Source organism: Zeugodacus cucurbitae, chromosome 2 (genome assembly GCF_028554725.1).
Source record: "Zeugodacus cucurbitae isolate PBARC_wt_2022May chromosome 2, idZeuCucr1.2, whole genome shotgun sequence".
NCBI lineage: Eukaryota > Metazoa > Arthropoda > Insecta > Diptera > Tephritidae > Zeugodacus > Zeugodacus cucurbitae.
Window position 1 is genome coordinate 73,687,716 of NC_071667.1, and position 22,579 is coordinate 73,710,294.

Sequence of the window (22,579 nt, forward strand, 5' to 3'; positions counted from 1 at the left end):
CAGAAGAGTGTGAATCAAAGAGAAAAAAGAGAGAACGGGAAATAGTGAACTTTGGTAAAGCCAACCGGCAAAAGAAAAATTATGTAAAAGGCTACGGCTGGGCGTAGATGTGCTAATTTGACCAAATAAGCAATAGTGATGATAGCAGCAACTGAAATTTTTATGGGAAACAAAACAGAAACAACAACAACACAACGAAGATGAAAGTAAACAAACGCGGCGGAAATGTTACGGATACAGGTACGATTGTATATAATGGGCTTGCCGTGTGATTACTAAATACTATTGTAGCAGTGAAGACAGCAGAAGGTGGTGCAGCGTGACGTATGCGTGTCGTCGCATTCACGATCAGCTGTAAAATGTATAGTGTTGCCACTTATTTCATATTTTAAACTTTTAAAGACATTTTTTAAACTTAAACTGAGACGTGGCTAAAATTTTATAAAGTTTTAAGATTTCTCTATAAAATAGTCTTGGCTTACAAAAAAAAACAATAAAATATTAATTAATAGTATAAAAAATAAAGTTAAAATTTGCTAAAAAAGATATGTTTAAAAAATATATAAAAAAGTTTATAAAAAAATAAATAAAAATTTTTATTTAACATTTTTTTATTTATAAAAATAAATAAAATTTAATTATAATTATTTTGGCAACGTCACTGAAAAAATAATTTTTTTCTTAACTTTTTTTTTTAATGAAAATTAAAAAAAAAAATTAACTTTTTTTATAAAATTAAGTATCTATTTTTGCTAATGTGGCAACACCGCTACTCATACACATACACAATCATCACACTTGATTTCTGTGAGCTCAGCATAATTTCGTGTTCAAGGCGAAACCACAGCTCACATATAATAACAATAACAACAGCAACCAACTTCAAAGTCACAACCGATCGCAGCGGCAACGCAAAAGTCAGCAACATTTTGCTGTTGTCTCAACATTGTTCATAACGCAAACGTACGTTGACTTGAGCGAGTCGTTGGATTGGCGATCGGTGGATGGCGCGCGCAAATCAATCGCTTTAAAATCGACCAGCGAAGTGAACATTGCAGTGAAGTGAATAAGCAAAAAGAAGAAGAAATAAACAAAACAAATCAAAAAATAAAATATAAAATTTACTTTAACAAAAAGTGTTAAACAGTGGAGTAAAACAAAGCAGAGTGTCAGCCAATGCGCGCACAGCTGACTTGTATGCGCCGGTCCGAGCGAGTTTAAAACGGAAAAAATAATAAAAAATAAAATCGAATTTGTGTCGAATCGGGTGGAGTGCGTGTGCGCATGCGTACCCTAGTATAGTGACAGCGCCGTGCTGGCGACGTGGTCAAGTGCGTGAAGTGCAGCGTCCAGACGACGGACAGACAGTCAATTTGTTAAATAGATAGATATAATATACAGAGCGTTATCGGTTACAATTCATACGCGTGCATATAGTCTATAATATACGGAACGAACGGGTTAGTTGCTGCGATGATTACGTAGTGTTTGCATTTCTTTATTTGTTTATAATTAATTATATATGTATATTTGTATGTATGTGAACCGTGTTATTCGACTAATATTGACTCGGTTAAGGTGTTGCTGTTGTTGTTACAAGGCAAGTGCTGTGGAATGTAGCGAAAATAAAATAATAAAAAAATAATTATAATGAAATAATATTAACAATAATGTGATTATCAATCAACGGAAACTATAGTTTTACATAAGGTATTAAGCTTAAATAAAATATAAGTGATAATTTGCAAATGCACGCAATTATTAAATTAAATGGCTCATAAATTAAAGTATTAATGTAGTAAATTAATTTTGAATTTTGTTAATATTATCCAATCTAAAGATAAAAAAATCTAAAAAATATAAATGTTATAAAAAAAGTTATTTTATTAATATATTTAATTAAAAAATAAATTGAAAAAAATTCGAATCAAAACAATAAAATATAAGTGAATAATATTTCGTAATAGAAAATATGTCTGTACACAAACTAAAAACTTCGTAAAACTCTACGTATATTGAAAAATACGATTAAAAAAAAAAATAATAAAAAATTTCGTAATAATATTTTTTTGTATAAAAATAAAAATAATAATTGAACACAAAAGCTATGAGAGTGTCTTCATATTATACAAAAAAATACCATTGTTGATAAGCGAATTGAAGCCACAGGGAAGACCCTAAAAACCAGTTTGAAAGAGTACAGCATGTTACCAAAGCAGTGGAAACGCCGACTGTTAATTTTTTGATAAAATATAAATAAATTACTTAAAAAATGTAAAAAATTTGTAAAAAAAAAAGTTATTAAAATAAAATGATTGATAAATTTAAGTTTTTAATTTTTTTAATTAATTTAATTTAAAAAATTTATTTTTTTTTAAATTAATTAAATTAATTTTTAATTTTTTTTAATGATTCACTTAATTAATATCATTCCTTTTATATGAAAAATTAATTTTCAGAATAGATTCCTTCTAAATGATAGATAATGCAGCTTTCTGCTCTCTCAGTTACGATAATTGGTGATTTTATTTAAGAAGAAATATTTTTTATCGTTATTAACTCAAAAAAGCCATACTCTAAGCCTACGTCTTTAGAAAACCATGAACTTTTAAAAATTATTTTTAGTCTTGTTTGCAGCTCCAACAGCTTCCGCTTCTATATATTATATGTAGACGCATTCATATGTGTTTTGTTTCTAATTGTTTGCCAGTACAAATATAACAACAACAACGTCATATATTTATTTCAAACAAATCGAAAGGTGTTAAATGGTATATTTGTAATCTAATAAGTGAGCTTATGTACATATAGACATTTATATTTATTTATGCATTTACTTTCATCAGTAAATACATTGTAGACTTTTAAAAGAGCAAAGCAAATTATACAATTTTTTTAAATGCATTGAAAATTTAAATAGCAAATTGGCAAGGCAATTTGTCACTAGAGAACGAATTCATAGAACATAAGCAAAGGGTTGAAAATACCAGAAAATGAACTCTCACTGAAGTGATATGATTAGAAATAATCAAGAATAGAAATAAAACTATTTTCGGTTGATTTTGAAGTAATTAGTCAAGTGAAGAACAAGTATCTTGATGTGAACACTAAGCGTTCGGAATTCATGAAAAGGGCACATTTATGATTTTTATTTATTTTATTTTGAAATAATTGTTCTTTTCACAATAAAAAATTTCAAAACTATTTAATTTTAATTAAAACTTCATACTTTTGTTTATGGAATGGCGGTAGATCTCAGTATTATTCTTCCTATTGGGTATTACAACAAATATGGTTAATGTAATTGAATGATATATGCGGCTAAAAATAGTTTAGGCCACTAAAATTCTATTACCATAATAAAAAAATAAATAAATTCCAGTTTTAAACCTGAAAAATTCGAATTCTGCAGAGAATTTTAGGCTAGATATATAATGAAAGAAATAAGTGACAAAATGTGAGAATTAGCGACATTCACCCTTCCACATTAGCATAAAGCTTTAATTTTATGGTGCTAAATATTATGAAAACAAAGTAGAAGAAAAAAAAATAAATAAAAAATGAAAAATAAAAAAAATATTTATATACAAAAGCTTGGTGCTGCTAAAATCGATAAACATTCAATGAGATATCAAATAAATAAAAACCGGCAAAGTCAAGGTGAGTGCGAGCAGGTTTCTTGATTTTCTACCAATCAATGCTACTCAACTTCTTTATGTGAGAAGCGTGCAGCAAACACCATTTTTGGCGATGAGTTAAAGGTCATCTTGTGTGTTGTCTTTCTTTAGCTTCAAAATACGTTGACAATATCACGTGGCTATTTACCGAAACAAAATATTAATATAACCAATACATTTACATATATGCACAATCATATGCATGTATTCGAAGGTAATTTTGCTTAACTGTACGAAGCCCTTGAGCTATGCTTTGGACTATGTTGTGTATATGTGTATATATTTGGAATAAATGAATTAATTAAGAATTCGAAAAGGTTAAAGAAAATGCTTGGAGCGTATGCGCATAAATTAGGTGGCAGCATTAACTTATAGAATTTTCGAATAAACTGAATATGCAGTTAGTCTACATTTTATGTAAACAGAGAAATTTCAATAGGAATACATGCATAATGCAGTAAGAATTCTTAAATATTTAATATTTTAGTGCATTGCACTCTGAACATAGGAAATATACCGTTATTTTAAATTAAAATATAATTTGAGGTTATCAAATTCAATAGAATTACTTAAAATTTCTCGGGTATCATCTTTTGACTTCCATAAAGTTTGCTGCCAAAGCTTTTTAAAACTTTTAGTGCTTTTCATGCTACAAAGTGAAGCGTCGATGGAGTTTTATATACAATCTCCCAAAAATGCTTACTTTTCCGAAAAACGGTACATTAAATTCCTTAAAGCTTGCTTTTGAAGCTTTTAGAGCTTTTTAAGCTACTAAGAGATGCATATATCGACGTAGAATTATATAAAAACTCATTAATTTCTTTTGATTTCCCTACAGCGTGCTATTAAAACTTTTTGAAGCTTTTAGAGCTTTTTAAGCTACCAAGAGAATCATACATCGATTTAGCCTTCATTACAAATTTATAATTTCACAAACATTCCCACTCGAATACAATTTTCTTAACATTTTCGACTAGAGAACCTTCACTTCATAAATATTTCTCACACAAATACCTTTACACTCACACGTAATATATTAATTTAGTAACTACTAAACAGTAACGTAACGCTAAACACTCATGAAATACAAATTATTTTTTAGCAAATCATTAATTTTGTTGCAACATGACTTTAAGAAAAATCCACACAATCAACACTCTAATCACATATGCCTGCGACTTCGGCTGCAAGTGTGAACAAAAAATGACGTCGATTATGCAATTGATGGCGTGAAAATGCAAAGGGCTCATTCGATCGATCGGCTGCACTGTGATTAAGCAAAATTTTAACGGTTTTCTAATATCGTATATTCTGTTGCCTTAACGGTGTTCAGCGGGCGCCAAATTACTCAATGCCGTTGCGGCACTTTAAGTCAAATCGATCAAATGATTTGGATTGTGGACAAGTTGCTATTTGCTGTTAGCGCAAATTAATCGTTCAAGTGTAAAGAGCGACTATAAAAATTACAAAAACAACAATAACTACAAAGTTAAAAATCACATTTAAAACACAATAAACGCTGAAATTAAGTTAACGACAATATAAGTGTGTCTGTGTGGTGTGTGGTGGGTTTGAGTTTAGTACTCCATAAATTTAGATATATGTACATGATTAGAAAAAAATGTTACGATGCTACGAGTTCAGTTATTGAGTGTGCATTAAGTCATAAACTAGTCACGTTCGGTAATTTTTCAAAATTAAATTTCTGCTAGAACCAAGTAAAATATGCTTTGGTGGGCGTGTAAATGTTAATTGGTACATATTTGTTGTTAGTTTTGCTCGACTACAATATTGTATTTGTAATTAGCAGCTCGTAATATATTTGAAAAAATTAATATGAATTATTGATTTTAAAGATATAAGAATGTGCGCCATTATAAAATGCCAACTATGGGGTCGAATAATTTATACATTTCTCACTAGTGTTTTCTATTAATAATATTCATAAATATTAATTGAATGTAAATACCAGAAGTTCACGCGATAGGACCCATAACATATCATACAGAACACTACTTTTATATTAAACGAATTAGGCAAGTTATTTGTAATGTATGGGTTATTTATCAGGATCTGTCACATCACAGAACCATAACTTATAGCTCCCAAACTGTTTAGCATACAGTTTTCAAGTTGTGAAATTATGTTTTTGTGTATTTAACGAGTGTATAAAGCCTGCAAGATAGTCAAAAACCAATCATTTCTAGGACAGTGAGTTTATATAATTGGATCAGATCAGAATCAATATTGAATCAAGGGTTGTCGTTGGAAGTAGGGATTGAAGTGTGATCCTAACCTTAAATACATATTGTGTCCATAAAGATTCATTCTAATATCTGGTTCTTCAAGCCGCTGCACACGTCCCGTACTCGACTATCAATCGCCTACATGGGAGGTTTTGAAATTTTGTTCAGTATGCAGTTGCGAGCGCTTGTTACTCGACTCTCTGCCACACGATTGCGATGCGAAGAGGATGGCTTGCAAGACGGTTTTCAGTTTCAGATTAAGATTCTCCATCACGGAGTTTTTTTGATACCCTCACCTGGGAAATATTTCTAGAAAGTTGAGATTCTAGCAATAAATATAGCTTATGTTACTCAGGGTGAATGTAGCTTTCCAATGGTGAAGGATTTTTTTTGAGTTTATTCATTACAAACATACATACAAATCTTTCCTCTTATAATAGTAGTATAGATATAGCTATAAAAAATAACGGGATTTTTTAAAAGTTCAATTGTCATTTTTTCTATTAAGTTGATAAATGTATATGGCCCTGAAGTACGATAAAATGACCAGTAGTACTCATTGCTCACTTTGTCTGTAGCCAAAACCAATACTGTCACTCCATATTCGAAAGGCATGACTCCGTGTGACTTTTTCGTGTTTCCAAAAATAAAGAGAACCTTATAAGCAAACGAGAACTTGGCGAAAGAGATAAAGATTATCTCAAAAACCGAGTTCGAGAAGTGTTTCGACAATTGGAAGAGGCACTGGCATAATATCAAATGGAGACTATGGAGACGACAGCACTAATGTAGACAAATGAGTAAATATTTTTTTCAAAAAACTTACAGTGAGATCTTATCTGAAGCAAAAAGGAGTTTTCCAACCGATCTTATATATACGAAAAACCAACATTTTTTTATTCCGAAATTTGGTAAAACATGTCTTCAACTGTCACCAACTAGCAACCCCATCTCCTCCCTGCAGTATCAAAACTACCTCTAGAAATCCAAATAAATAATTCCAATAGTGCAACGACAATTGTAATACCCCAATTGCCAACCCATGACTATGTAGGGCGTACGAGATACAAGACCAAACAATATAACACATAAAAAATTCAAAACAACAGCCAAATCGCTGCAAATGGCCAAAACATCAATTAACAATTAGGTAATAACAAAGTGAACAAGTGACGAAATAGTGTTATGGTCAAAATTTTGCATGTAAATCACGGCAGAAGAGAGAGAAACGCCAAAGGGCGCCAAATGAAGACAACAGCAGCCATAATAAAGGTGCAAATGCAAGTTAAGTTTTTGTGGGAAACTTCGAGATTGTGTGAGTAATTATAGCAATAAAATGAAAGAAGCAATACATTCAAAAGTAATTAAAAGGAAAAAAATGCAAAAAGACGAAGAAATAAAAGCGTAATAATTCACTGACGAATTTATGAAAATTGCGCACAAATGCACTTGAAAAGAAGACAATGAATCCAAGCAATCATTGAGGTTGCGGGGGTGGGAGCCTACAAACTGATCATTTGTGTTATTAAATAATATTAAATAAGAAACAAAGTGGTTTGAAATGATTAGTGGAGGCTTTTTTTGGCGTTTTGAACTTTTTTTTTGCAATTTTAAATTTCTCGTATTTTTTTATATTTAATTGTAATGATCAAGTTGGCGTGCTGTAATTAGCGTTGGCGTCTCAGAGACACTGGCTACATCTTCATTTAATTTCCACACATTAACTAGCCGTACGTAATCAAAGAAATTTCAGTTAATAAATATTCGTATATGCATACCTGGGTACACACGAGTGTGTTCATATATGCATGAAATTCAGCCAACGGATTATACAATTGAATCGGGTAATAAATAACAAACAAAAAATTGGTTAATGGGTATGCCGGTAGGGCGTTAGCAGTAAATAGCTGTGCACTGTATGTATGTATATATGTGATATAAAACAGTAAAAAATCAAAATTACAATTGCGCATGCGCAACAAGGCGCGTACATACAGGCGTGCGATTTAAGCGATTTAAAGACAAAAAGAACGCGTAAAATACACAAATTTAAAGCTAAAAGCGTATATATAACTCCATAACAACAAATACAAAAAAAAAAAAAAACCAATTGCTGCCGGAAACTAAGTTGGCATACCAATAACATCTTCTTAGCAACACTGCTGCTGCCGTTCGACTACTAATCAGGCCTCTCTGAATATGCATTTCACATACATACATATATATCTATATAACAACAGGCTAACAGTAGCTGCCGAATGGGCGGTGGGATGAGTGAGAAATTGCACGCGCTTGGCATTATAATTCGATTGAGAAAAAACAATGAAGAAATAATAAAAAATTGTTTGCGACGATTTGTAAGGCATAAAATACGGAATAATGGTAAACAGCAAATGGCAGTGCAAAATGAACGTTGATAAATACTGTTAAAAAAAAAAAAAAAAACAAAAAAAAAATAAATAAATATTTAAAAAATAAAAAGCGAAAAAAACTATGTTGCTTACGCCATAACTGCCACTGTCGCCACCAAGGTACGATGACGAAGAATAATGATGGCTTTGGGCCACTGAAATGTGATGACGTTTTTGTTAATGCCCGCAAATTCGCATTCCCACTTTTGGATTTTCTTTTAATTCACACATTGTTGCTACAATGGGGGACTATTGTTTTTACCGCTGAGCGGCATCAAGTACCGTATAGTCATATATTTCTACATGTACATATGCAAAAATGTGAGAAAAAGTTGGAAGCTGTTACATAATACAGACGCGAATGCGCCCAAAAAGACGGCCATTAGCGGCAGCGGCGACGTCAAGCCACCAACGGTGCCATCCAGCGGAGCGGCAAACAATAAAACCTTTTTGTATAACAATAATAGAGCGTTTGCATGATCATTATGTTTTGATGTTGTTGTTGTTGTTGGTGCTACTTGAGATGAAGTTGGCGTTGAAAAAGTTTGTATTTATGTATGAATGAATGGAAATGATGACGAAAAAGTGCACAATATTTAAGTGACATTCCCTAATGCTGAACCAAAAATTACAAATGCAAATTTTCACAAGCTACTTCATAATAAACTGATCCCTAACAGTTGCGGTTTTAGCTAGTGATGTGATGAAAAAATACATACGTATCTCGTGAGAGTATTTTGTTAGGTACATAAAGCTGTCATCCTTCGTTTTAAACAAGTTGTATTTCTTCAATACTGACTTTCGAGAACGTAGTAGGTTTTTTAATAATATCACACCAAAAAACCAGACTTTTTGGAAATTTCAGATGGTTACAAGAGATTACATGAAACATCATGGAACCCTTAAGAGCAGGAGGGAGACAATTTAAACTGAATCTCAATGGGAATTATATATGACCAAGAACTGTCTCCTCCGTTGTATTTTTGGGAATGCTTCATGCTACTAGAACATCAACAACCGTCCTATCAATCACTGCAAACTTACGACCATCGTCATTTATCGTAATTTTGATAATGTTGTTCTGACGTAGGGATATATGTAGTAACCAAATGACATTGGACCATAAACGTCACGCTAATATCTCAAAAAGGTATTCAGCAAAAGCTCTTACCCAAACAGAGTAAAGGTTAGACAATTTAGTGAAAATGTCTATAAATATAATATATAAAAAAATAAATGTATTTTGTAGGAAATTTATTTCAATTATATACAAAAACTATATTTAAGATAATGATTATTGCTTAATGGAGGTATAATGTCATTTAAAGTCAATTAACGATAAGGGAATTAAGTCGTAATTTAACGAATATTTCTAAATTTGTATTTATCATTCACCTTCATATATGTATATTCGAAATGTTTTTTGCTCAACAATGATTAAATGCAACCTTCCTTAAAACTATTAAGTAGAAACCGAAAATGTCATTTAAGTAATACGCCTAAATGGAATTTAAATACCGAATCACTGCTTAATTAAATATTAGCTATTTAACTTAAACATCTTCCATTCATACTCAATTACATAAAAACCGCTATTAAAATTTCAAAACTCAAGTTATGTCAATCGAAAGCACAAAGCGCCGACTAAAGACCCCAGTTTAAAATTTGTAAAATTTGCTTATAAACATTTTAATATTAATTTTCTCGGATAAAGTAGTAGTTGTCTAAATATAGCAGATGAAACTATACAGCGTCAAAAACAAAGCTTTTCTCTTTTCTTAAAAGCTTTTTTCTCTAGAATATCTCGAGAACGGTTACACCGTTTGAAAATGTTTCTTTAAGCAATTTTAATAGTATTTTCCATACCAAATAATAATACCAAAAAGCTAAACAAATTTTACCGTTATCTTAAAAAGCTTTTCAAATCCACTTGAATCTACCTTGAATAAAAAAAAGCTCTAAAAAATGTTGTAGACATAATATGTAATTTGCTACGGAAATTAGTTACACGGAAACAAAATCTCCAAAGAAAAAAAATTATTTTCACTAGCGAGAAGACCTCGAAAGAAAACAAAAATATAAACTTTACACTTGAAAATACAAAATAATAGAAAAAATACGGAAGAGCAACGAAGCAGGTGATAAATGTGCATGGTAATGAAATACCAAGCAAAACAAATGTAATGAGTAACGCTTTACAAAAAAGAAATTACAAATATCACCATATCAGTGAGTTAATACTAAGTAGTCACAGTAGTGAGCAATATGTATATCTGTAAGCATGCAACTTCCTGCAACACGAAACACCAAAGTGAGGTGAAAGTGAACGAAAACGGATTTGAGGAAACGTGAAACTTCGGTACAGAATTAGCGATCGATGCAGTAGTAACAAAAACCAGTGCAAATACATATATATATATATAAATGTATAAACATCTATATAATTTAGTATGAAGCGAAATAAATCCTATCGAATGAAGTGTGAAACGAAAACTAAAAAAACGAAAAATATGATCAAAACAAGAAATTAAGTAAAAATAATAATAAATTAAATAAAAATATTAAACAAGTTATAAAAAGAAAATATTGAAAACTCTAACAAATAAAAAACAAAATAATACAAAAATAAAAAAAAAATATACAAAAACTAAAAAAATAATACAAAAATTAAAAAAAAATAAATACAAAAATAACAAAAAAGTGTAAAATTTTACTACAAAAATTACAAAAAAAAAAAAAATAAATAAACAAAAAAATAAGAAAAAAAGTAAATTTATTAAAAATAAAAAGTAAAACAAAATAACAGTAAATAATAATGACTCAAACTGTAAAAAAAATAATTTCAACAAAAGAAAATCTCAAATCACATCACAAAAACAGCAAGGTTATCACTAAGAGTTAAAGAACAGCAACTTTGTTTCAAAACACCTACACACATACATACATGCAAACAACTGTATTTTTCAATTCTACCACAACACCTCAGTTTACCAATAAAATGTTATCTCTTTTTCTTTCAGATCGGCATTCAAAAATATTCTCATACACATACACACGCTTACCCACTAGGAACAACAACAACAGCAGCAACAATTGCCGAGCTCGCCACAGTGATATATAAAATAAGAGAATTATGCAATTTAGTTTTATAATGTCGACGACGTTTGTCTGCTGTGCAGCGCGTAGAAGATGATCGAAGCCTTTGCCAATAATATAGGAAGTCATTTGGGGCGTCATCTATTCTACTGGGCTGTGTCCCAACCGGAAGTGAACGGTCTCAACCTGCGTCTCACGGAGTTAATCAACAAATTCCACGGTCCACTTGAACGTGGCGTTCAGGTGTTGGACCACCTGCTAACACTCGAGGAGGAGGACTTCAACGGCCATTGGGGTAGCGCGTATCGGCACAGTTATGAGCCGGAATATGCGAGTAGCGATGGCAATCAGGAAGTGCTCGAACAACCGGCAAATAATCGGGAAATGTTGTCACCGGTGACAACAGCTGGAGTGTTAGCAGCGACAAGTGGAAATAACAACAACAACCGCATCGCCAACTCAAATTCAAATAGTAAGTTTAAAGAAATTACATACATATGTACATACAAAGTGTGAAATTAACAAGTTTGTCAGTCGTTTTAGTTGCTTGCTTGCGTTCGTATGTGTGTTTCTTTGTTTATTGAAAACCGAAGTTAGCATGCTTTAAAATGCTTTTAAATACATATCTGACCATATTCATACATAAATAAATCCATATTTACATACTATTTAAATATTTGTCTATGTATCCATTTATATATGTTTGTATCTGCTTGTATATCGGAAATTGGTAATGAATTTGCTAAAGGTCAACAACTTTTTTTGACAGCATTCAGACAAACATTTAGCGTCATCAAGCTAGTAAAACTCTAAAGTCTGAGTTTGACCATCGAAGATGCGTACAAAAAGCAATGAAAAACTATTAATGAGAAAAGCAAATAAACCTTCAAAAAATAAAAAATAATAACAATAATAAACTACAAGCAGTTGACACAGTTTTTACATAGTTAAGTTTTAGATTGAAGTTCTAGAATATAAATTTTTTAAAATAAATAAGAAATTGTTGAAAGAATTTCTCTAAGACTTCCATATTTTTTTCTTTTCTTTTTTTAATTTATCTTTCTTAATTTTTTTATTTTTTGGAAAGTAAATTAAGAATAAAGAAATTTTTTGGTTTACATTTTTTTCTTTAAATTAAAGCTTTTAAATCATAATTTTTATTAACTATATAATTTAATTACATATTTTTCAAATTTATTTAGTAATTGTTTTATTATAAGTTAGTTCAAACACCTATCAGTGGAAAAGGTCAAAAAATTAGTTGCCGCTTACTAGTACTCATGAAAACTGCCAAAAATACTTTCATTGTTGTTGACAAAGCGCTTGAGACCTTAAACTCTTTTGAAGGTCATACATAAATAAATTACCAAAATTTCAATTATTTTTTGCAACAAAAAATCAAAGAATTAAATTTTGTATACAAACATGATTTCGCAATGAAAATAGCAAATAGTTGGTGTCAAGTAAAAATAAACAAAAATGCATAAAATAATAAATATAAAGAAATTAAAAAAGGAAAATAAAAATCTTCTATTATAATAAATAAAGATTATCGGTTCACAAAAACAGACAAAGATCTCAGAAAGTCTCTTTAAACACAGTAAATGCATTATACCTAAGCGTTGAAAACAAAACACTTTGTGTGTCAATGGACTACAAGCACTTAGTTGCACTTATTTAATTTAACGGCCGTTAATAACAGTTAATTCAATACCAAATGAACTTTCAAGTTAATCTCATGTTAATTTGAACAATGATTAAATAGCAATAAAGTTAATTTGTAATATAAACGTAAAATCGATTATTCCAAAAACGTGCACGAACGAAAAATTTGGAGGACCAAATGACAAAAATAAATTAAACAAAATATAAATATACTCCTTTAAACATATCTATTTACATAAAGATATAGATTGTCTACTTAAACAAATAACTGTCAATTTATTTTTCAATGATGCAACAGGCATTGTTCTTTTTAAGTTGCTAACGGAAGACACGTATTTAGCGGATATGGAAAGTCCATATTCAGATGATACATATATACAATATACAAAAGTACACTTAAACAAACAAACATACAAGCATCTACAGAGAATATGAGGCAATGCAGAAACTAATGAAAACCAAATAAAGGTGCGAGAAATCGTATTTAAATTGAACTTCGCATAAGCAGCACACATTTAAGTTTAATAAGGCAACATATGCATTTCTTAACTACAGCAATGCCTTTAAAAAATTATATTTTAAATTCTTTTTAATTTTTCAAGTTTATTGAAACTGAAATTTTACCACTTCCTACTTAAGACCGCTATAACTGACTATAACTTTACAATAACAAATTCAAATGAAAACTTTATTTTGTAAAAGGCATGCAACGCTGTACGCTGACACTAGTGTTATCTCACTCATACACATCTGGTTACAGTAAGTAAAGAAATTGCAGATTAACTGCGTTGCCATGCTGTTAAAGCAATTTAAAAATTGTTTTAATACAGACTAACTCACTACAAATACGCTTCACTTAGAACTTTTATTGATATTAAAAAGCAAAAAAGAAAACAAAACCAGTTAACAATATGAAAAAGTCATAAATATACCATAGAAATGACATTTCAAATAACTTCATTCAAAATAAACACAAGACAAACTAATTGCTTGACGTGTGGCAATACCACAACAGCCCCAATTGTCGTTTCTCTCAACCACCATATTCGCTGAACAGAAATGCAACCAAAATGCAAGGGAAAATTTATACTGAAGTGATATGAAAATGGCAGCTATGAAAACCGTGGAGAAAAGTGTCGATAAATGAATTTTAAATTGTAAAATTACAACAGAATTGTTGGAAATTACAAGCGAAGACTGTGGTGCTTTGAATTATTATGTTAGATAATATTTTGTGGGTGTTTTAACTGTGCTCGTGAATACTTGTGAGACTTTTTTTCAAGTTTTTGTGTATACTTTTGTTCACCACCACCATATCATATTGCCAAGTCCTTGAGCGCAGCAATATTTTCAATGGCGAACAACAATAGACTTTCGCTAAAGTCGATTAACAAGCGTAACCAGGAGGCGATGTCGCACTCACAAATGAATGCTTGGATAAATGGTATGTGTATGCAGTTTTTAGACATGCAAAAATGTGGCTCCTTCTAAAAATAGCTACCAAAATATTTGTTTTTTTTTTTTTATTGTCAAGCGCTTATGTATTTACAATTATGTATATGGCTGTGTGTGCACACATATACGCTAGTGGAGTAGCTGAAGTTATGTGTACATATTGATTTTTTCATTACTCCTTTGCAATTTTCCGCTTATTAGCACATTAAAAGTGCATCGCAGTAATGCACGTGAAAGCATTAGGTTAAGTTTATATATATGCATATCCTATATACTAAAGGAGAATAAACTAATGCGGAGCCGCAGTAGTCAAGCGGTGTATAATGTGAAGAAGTAACAATTTTGTTGTTCAGCCGTAAAACATATAAGTATAAATGTTATGAAAGATGTACATTAAGCTCATGGGTTTTAAATAGAAATTTCTTTACTACTTTTACACAATAATGTATCATTTTCTATCCGTCACATATATTTATATTTAATTATGAGTTCTTTTTTATTTTAAACAAACTTGACTTTTACTAAGAATATTATCAAGTTCATTTTACAAATACCATTTCTTTATTTATTTTATATTTTATATTGAGAATAACCAAGTTATTCGTGATCAACTTGAAATTAACAATAATCACATATGCATGCAATTCAGCTCATACATAAACTTCATATTAATAAAAAGTAAAATCTTTTCCGAGAAATGCATACAACTTTTAAAGGGGCTTATATCGGTCACAAGCTTAAGCTTTACTTTATTTCGAGAATAACGCCATTATTTGTGGTAAACTTACTTCTTACTTCTACTGATAAGAAGCCCTGCCATTTTACACACCCATGCAATTTAACTCATGCATAAAATCATAATAAAAGTAAAATCACTTTCGAGAAACTCGTCAAACATTTACTGTTACTCGTATCCATCACAACAGAATAAGAGAAAGAAATTTTGTTTTATATAATAGTAATGGAAATTCAAAGATATAGTTAGAAGATAGTGAAGTTAGCATATTTACTTACATATACACAGTAACAACTACGTAAATACAAATGCATTATGATGAATAGAAACGCAAATAAGACAGTCACGGCGGGTAACAAATCGGCAAGAGGCAATTTCGATTTTCGAAAAATATTTCGCACTAATACTACGCCTAAAACAAATTGTAAACATGCGCGTGTGTTATCTATATTTCACATTTACTAATCTATACACTATACATCTTTGTTTGCAAATATTGTGATTGCAGTGGAAACACTAAATAATGGCAATGGCCTATTGCTATCGCCGCCACACAACAATTCAGCTAGTAATCACCATCAACAACAGCAACAACAACGAAGCGCTATTGCAGCAGTAGGCGCCGGTTCAGCAACGGGTGGAGGCGGTGGCGGTGGCAGCAGCAGCGGAGGTGGCCCTACCAGCGGCAGCGGTACCGCAACTGGCGGTGGGGAGCACAATATACAAATAACACAACCAATCAGCGCACCTTCATCGCCGCTGGCGTCTCCTGGTGCTATTTGCAGCGCAGTGCCCTTCTGTTTGCCATCGAGTTCATCGAGTGCTACGACCGGCGGTAGTGCCAGCAGCAGTAGCGGTGGTGGTGGTGGTAGCGGCAGCGGTTCGTATGTTTGTTCAGCTGGTGCTGCAAATCAAATAAGCAATGCAGCTACGAATGCGGTCGATACGGCCGATCCCAATTGGCAGGCTACCAAAGCGACGGTGCTGGAGCGGAACGCGGCTATGTTTAACAATGAATTGATGTCGGATGTCAAATTTGTTGTTGGCGGAGAATTCGGTATGTGTTGAGTATTGTTTGGCGTAATATTTCAGTGTTCATAATAACTGTTTTCAAATCGTTTTAAATAGCACCAGATTGTGTACAAACCATACCGGCACACAAGTACATCTTGGCCACGGGAAGTTCAGTATTTTACGCGATGTTTTATGGTGGTTTGGCCGAGAATAAACAGGAAATTAAAGTGCCTGATGTGGAGCCGTCGGCGTTTCTAACGCTGTTAAGGTATTGCCGAGCAATGAATTGTTTAAAAGTGAAACTAATATTGTTTTTGTTTTTTTTTTTCTTCACGCAGATACCTATATTGTGATGAGATTCAATTGGAACCTGATAACATATTGGCCACTTTGTATGCGGCCAAAAAGTATATTGTGCCACATTTAGCACGCGCCTGCGTCAATTATTTAGAGGTCAAATTGACGGCAAAAAACGCCTGTCTACTTCTCAGTCAATCGCGTCTTTTCGAAGAGCCCGAGCTGATGCAGCGTTGCTGGGAAGTAATCGATGCACAAGTGCGTAACAACAACTAAATTAATATTATAAATTCACTGCTAACTGTAATTTTGTTGCTTGTAGGCCGAAATGGCGATTAAATCGGAAGACTTTGTCGACATCGACCTAAAGACATTCGAGTCGATATTGTCGCGCGAGACGCTCAACTGCAAGGAGATACATCTCTTTGAGGCGGCGCTCAATTGGGCTCTGAATGCTTGCCAGCAAAAGGGTGTCGATGTGACGCCACAGAATAAGCGCAGCATGTTAGGTCAAGCATTGCATTTAATACGCATACCCACGATGACGTTGGAAGAGTTTGCAAATGGCGTCGCCCAGACGGGCATACTCACATCACAAGAGACTATTGATATATTTTTACATTTTACCGCACAATCAAAACCGCATTTAAGCTTCCCTACACGTGCGCGTGCAGGCCTCAAAACACAAGTGTGCCATCGCTTTCAGTCGTGCGCTTATCGCTCGAATCAGTGGCGTTATCGTGGTCGTTGTGATTCCATACAATTCTCAGTGGATCGCCGGTTTGTATTTGACACGAAAATAATAAATTATTTTGTGTAATTAATATTCAAAAATGTGTTTTTTTTCAGTATCTTCATTGTTGGTTTCGGTTTGTACGGTTCATCGACCGGTGCTGCTAATTATAATGTGAAGATCGAATTGAAACGCCTGGGACGCACGCTCGCCGAAAACGATACTAAATTCTTTTCGGATGGCTCAAGCAACACATTCCACGTATTCTTCGAGAATCCCATACAAATTGAACCCGAGTGCTATTACACCGCCTCCGTCATACTTGACGGCAACGAACTGAGCTTCTTCGGCCAGGAGGGCATGTCCGAAGTGTGCATGGGCAATGTAACGTTCCAGTTCCAATGCTCATCGGAGAGCACCAACGGCACTGGTGTGCAGGGTGGTCAAATACCAGAACTGATATTCTACGGGCCAACAATAGTTACGGCATTGAGTTCACCAACTAACTCGCTGTGTCCAACACCAATTGGTGCGAGTAGCAGCGGCGGCGGTGCGGGTGCTAGTGTATCGAACGGCGGTGGCTTACATGTAAATTGTGATGACTTATTGGGTAGCGGCAGCAGTGATGGTGGTGGTAGTGGTGCATTGAGCGCATGAGAATTGTTGGAATATTGCAAAAGTGATGAGTCAGAACTCTTTTGAGAGCGACGCGTGTGTAACAAATAATGGCAATCTATGGTTTTTCAATGTGAAATTTACAAAGCGATAAAACTATAATGATTAATAGTTTATACATACATATACATATAAATAAATATGTAGTGGGAAGTGTGCGAACAGACAACCAAATACAATTAAATACAGGCAATATTTACAAATACATACATTTAATAAAACAAATGCAAGCAAGCAATGCCAAAATGTATGCCATTGCAGGGAAATTAAGTTGGTTTGTGCAAAAACTAAAGTTAAAGTTTGTTTATTATGCGTATAATAATGCAATTGAAAGACTACAAAAAAAAAAAAGCAAAAAAAACATGTGAAAAACGCACTTCCATTGTTTGTTGGAAGTAAGTAAAGGGAAAAGGCAATCAAATTTGGTAAAACAAATTCTAAAGGCACAAACAAAAACAAAAATACTAAATACAAAATCTATAACTAATATTAGGTGCGATTTTGAAAGACTTGAATGTAGAATGTAGCATTTTTGAGCAAACGTAAACAATAACCTGGGAAATGAAGTAAACAAAAAAGCAATTGCATATTACACACATACCTACATACTTATATGAATTCATACATTGAAAAAAAAAAAACAAAAATTGAAATCAAAAATGAAAAGAATTTTACAAAACAAAAAAAGAAGTTATGTATTTATCTAAAATATATCCTGTTGCATAAACACGCAGGGCCAGGCTATTAGGGCGAAAATGTTTAAAAAAAAGTTTACATACATACATACATATTAACACATTCACATGCTATATACAATTACATACAAACATATATACATATATATATATATATATATATAAATGCATACAAGGCATATTAGTACTTTTTCCACTAGTTTTTTCATATACCCAAAAGAAAAGAAACGAAACGAAAAGCAAGCAAAGTATACTTATACTATATTCATACTATATAACGCAACTAAAACGAAAAATGTAATGATTACGTATCTTTTTGCGAAAATACATTAGACATTGTAGAAGATATATAATGAGTTGAATTTGCGCGTAATTACGAGTTTCATTAGTAATGCAATACATTTACAAGTATACATAGTAGGTACATTGAAAGCGTTTGCACACGCATCACAGTCGGAAATAATCAATTAGTATTCACGTAGCATATTAGCGTTTGTCTTCTATACATATTAGACATAAACATTATGAATATTGGAATATTTTATGCTTTTTTACTTTGGTATCAATGAATTGCATTTCATTTCGCCTCAGCATTTGTACCACATATTTTTCGTGAGTTTTCATTTTCTAAGGTTGTGTTGCGTTTTAGCATTAAGATGGAAGTGGCCAGTAAACAATGAGTTAAGGCAGCTGTCAATTGAAGTGTGAAAGTTATGTTGCAGCTGCCCTCTGCCTAAACATTTGTGCTTTTTTGAGTTTTAAGTATAAGTTATGACTTTTTGTACTATAATCTATATAAAGGTATGTACTTTTTTAGATTTTTCACTACTAAGGTTTAGTTCTTTTTAATCTACTACAATCTGTCGATATTACCTTTGGAATATTTAATAAACATCTTTAAGATTACTTTAAAATATATATTTTGTTGTTATTTTATTCTTTGGATGGTTAAAAAAAATAAAAAAGGGTGGCTTAATTGAAAGCAGGAACCACAAAAAGGCTGCTATCAGCACTAGATTGTTCAAAGGAGTAGCAGTTTGAAAATTACAGGCTGGTTGGGCTGGGCAATAAGGCTTTAAAATGGTTCCGATCTATATATGAAACCTGAATCCAACGAAAAGACTTATAGAAAACACGCTTTGTTGTTGTTGTAGCAACAAATATCAGCCAGTTTCACGATTCAGTAATTGACCCGAATTTTAGACGGTCAATGGATGCCCTTTTGGAGATATAAATTATGGAAAATGTGTCAGTATTAAAAGTCTTTAAATGAATCTAAATATGCACCTTACGGGCACGTAGATCTGACTGTAATAGGAATAAAATTCAAGAACAGTATTTGGACTACAGTAACAGCTAGTTAGCACTCTTATGCTTAATAAGTTGTCAGGTGAAGCCTTTAGTTTGTTCTTTCTTAGTACATTATACACATCAGTTTGTAATTCAAGTTTCCGTACAAAAAAAAATCTTTAAAATATATACCAAGGAAAACATGTTCAATACACTCACCGACAGATGGAATGTTGATGCATAAGGCATTTGATAGTTTCAGGTAAGTACGACCCAATTCGTAAGAGCAAATTTGTTGCACATCACTGATGTCGATCAGCAAATCTATAACCACAAATAGAAAGAAAACAGTTAGAGTCTAACTCAGATCAAACTAATACAGTAGAACTTGCCTAACTCGAATCACCATAATTCACAAAAAAAGTTTGAGTTAGAGAGACTTCGAGTTATAGAATTTTATTTAAATGAAATTTGACTTCTATTGCCAATTCAAGTGTTCGAGTTATGGGAGTTCAACTAATTGTGTATAAACTTACGCGATGTGCCCTCTGTGCGGCAAGTGATGTACACACAAGCGGCATAAATGTGCGTACTCTTGCGGCCACGCGTCAAGTGGCGTGCCAATGCCATCTTAAAGAAATTCAATGCCGTATCAATATAATGCTGTGTCAATTGCAGTTGCTGACACAAATGTGTAATTTCCTTTTTAGCTTTTTTAATAGTAACTTCGCGTGATTCCGTGCCGGAGCCGACTTGAAATTTTCCATAACCATAATTGGTTGCACCACCATTTGATTCAGCGGACACGAATTGACCAATAGCCGCCGCACCATGGCCAATTTCTTCGAATTGTATTTCGGACACAATCAAGGAATCTTCCAACACCGAACCGCAATTGGTACAGACGGCATCGCCACGTGCATTGTCTTCCTCTATATCGGTGGAACCACAATTGCGACACTTCAAACCCGACGACATTTTATTGTTTGTGGCGTATACGTTCCGTTATTTGTTAAGAGGTGGAATATTTGTGGCACAAGATTATTTATGCTTTAACTTTTTATAATTAACAAATTAAAACTCTGTTTGCTGCACCAAGCAGCTGGTGTTGGCTGTCTATGCCTGTTTCACTAGTGTAATTTGTTGTCTAGCACTTTATTTGAAACTTCATTTCGTTTAACTTTCCATTTAAGTTAACGTTTGTTTATATTTTTATTTAAAATATGCATTTCATATGCACTTTAACACAATTTTACACATTCGACTCTTCAATGAAGTGAAGGCTTGAAATTTGTCAAAACATTGTGGGGCATTGTTGTGTACATTTGTTGTTGTGGGCATTATTTACATGTGTTAAGCGTGCAGGGTTGCATTTTTGCTGGAAAAATAACTTGGCGCGTTAAAGTACTAGCTGATATTTTTGAAAATAATTTAATGTTGGGATATTTATAATGATATTGTTATAGAATTGAAAATAAATTTTTTTCAAATGGCAATTAAAAAATAAGTATAATAATCTACAAATATAAATATTAATTATTATTTTTTTTATTTTTTAGTTCTTTCCATTTTGGTACATTTTTTAGGAAGCGTATTGGAGCGTATTCCAAGGATTTTTAAAACAATTTGCAAAAGGTGTTCTTGTAGCAATCTTCACCTATGCGTTAAAGGTCTCGATTGATGACAACTACACTTATTAATGAATTATATTGAATTCAAATCCAAGTGTTTTTTTGAAGTGTAGAAACAAAAAAGTCGGTCGGAACTATATCTTAAGGATATGGTTGCATTTCTCAGCGATTCTGTATCGAATCGGTCCATATTAGAACCTTGTTGGCGTTTTATAAAGCTCCATGTAATTAATGTAGGACTGATGCACATTTCATAAACGATGTCCAACTCTTTTCCAGCCTACAGGACGGTCTTCCCCTTCTTCGGACCAAATTTACCGGGATAGGTCCACAGCATAAACAATTTCCTGATCTTTGGTGTGTATTTGTGGATATATTTTTCAGCCATGGACTCATTGGGTTGCGCTCTTTTTCCATTTTTTTGTTAATTTCTGAAATTTTGGCTTCCACTCGTGGTCAACACATAGCTACATATGTATGAGTCCCAATGATTAACCGTCTACGAGAGAGTCCTACCAAATGATAAATTGCGATAGTGGTGCCATCAGGCGGGGATGCTTTGTACTCATCAGGGCGCCCTCGTATAAAGGCAATTTATTCCCAAGTCATGTTTTTAAAACCTGTAACTATACATGAACATTCAAGAAAATCAATTGGAACTATCCAAATCCCTGAAATTCAATATCAAAAATCCACTGTGGAAGCTTAGCTCACTGTTTAAATTCTGATTATGGATATTTAAATATGAATAAAAAGAACAAAACTATACCTCTCAGAATACCGTTAGAAATTCCAGGTATTCGTAATAAATAAATACAAAATCAAAAGTTCAAATTCGCAGCGGAAGCTCAATAGTTGGAAAAAACCTGCAGGCAATTAAATGACTTTGGCTGCCTCTTTTTCACTCCACCCACTCATTGCTTGCTGAGCGGTCTCAATTACGCCATTCGTTATGGTT

At 32.6% G+C, this 22,579-nt stretch overlaps 2 protein-coding genes across 4 annotated transcripts in view; one reads left to right on the forward strand and one right to left on the reverse strand.

Moving 5' to 3' along the window:
• The window catches only part of LOC105209115 (transcription factor IIIB 90 kDa subunit), a 35,021-nt gene extending 13,723 nt beyond the window's left edge, over window positions 1-21,298 (reverse strand). The window contains exons 1-2 of the mRNA XM_011179316.3: window positions 20,527-21,298; window positions 20,210-20,314 (exon numbers count right to left, since the gene is read on the reverse strand). Coding sequence (XP_011177618.1) covers window positions 20,210-20,314; window positions 20,527-20,968 — 547 coding nt within the window. The 5' untranslated portion in view covers window positions 20,969-21,298. The remainder of the gene's footprint in view (window positions 1-20,209; window positions 20,315-20,526) is intronic.
• On the forward strand, window positions 883-18,147 carry LOC105209114 (BTB/POZ domain-containing protein 6-B). 3 transcript variants are annotated; one of them, XM_011179309.3, is made up of 7 exons: window positions 883-1,460; window positions 11,355-11,902; window positions 15,795-16,343; window positions 16,415-16,568; window positions 16,639-16,855; window positions 16,920-17,377; window positions 17,447-18,147. In XM_011179309.3, exons 2-7 carry the CDS (start codon window positions 11,524-11,526, stop codon window positions 17,985-17,987), a joined length of 2,298 nt encoding a protein of 765 aa, XP_011177611.1. In that variant the 5' UTR covers window positions 883-1,460; window positions 11,355-11,523; the 3' UTR covers window positions 17,988-18,147. The 3 variants fall into 3 exon arrangements, with proteins under 3 accessions (XP_011177611.1, XP_011177617.1, XP_011177616.1); XM_011179315.3 differs by lacking the exons at window positions 883-1,460; window positions 11,355-11,902 and adding an exon at window positions 14,134-14,539; XM_011179314.3 differs by lacking the exons at window positions 883-1,460; window positions 11,355-11,902 and adding an exon at window positions 15,432-15,710.
• Window positions 21,299-22,579: the final 1,281 nt, after the last annotated feature.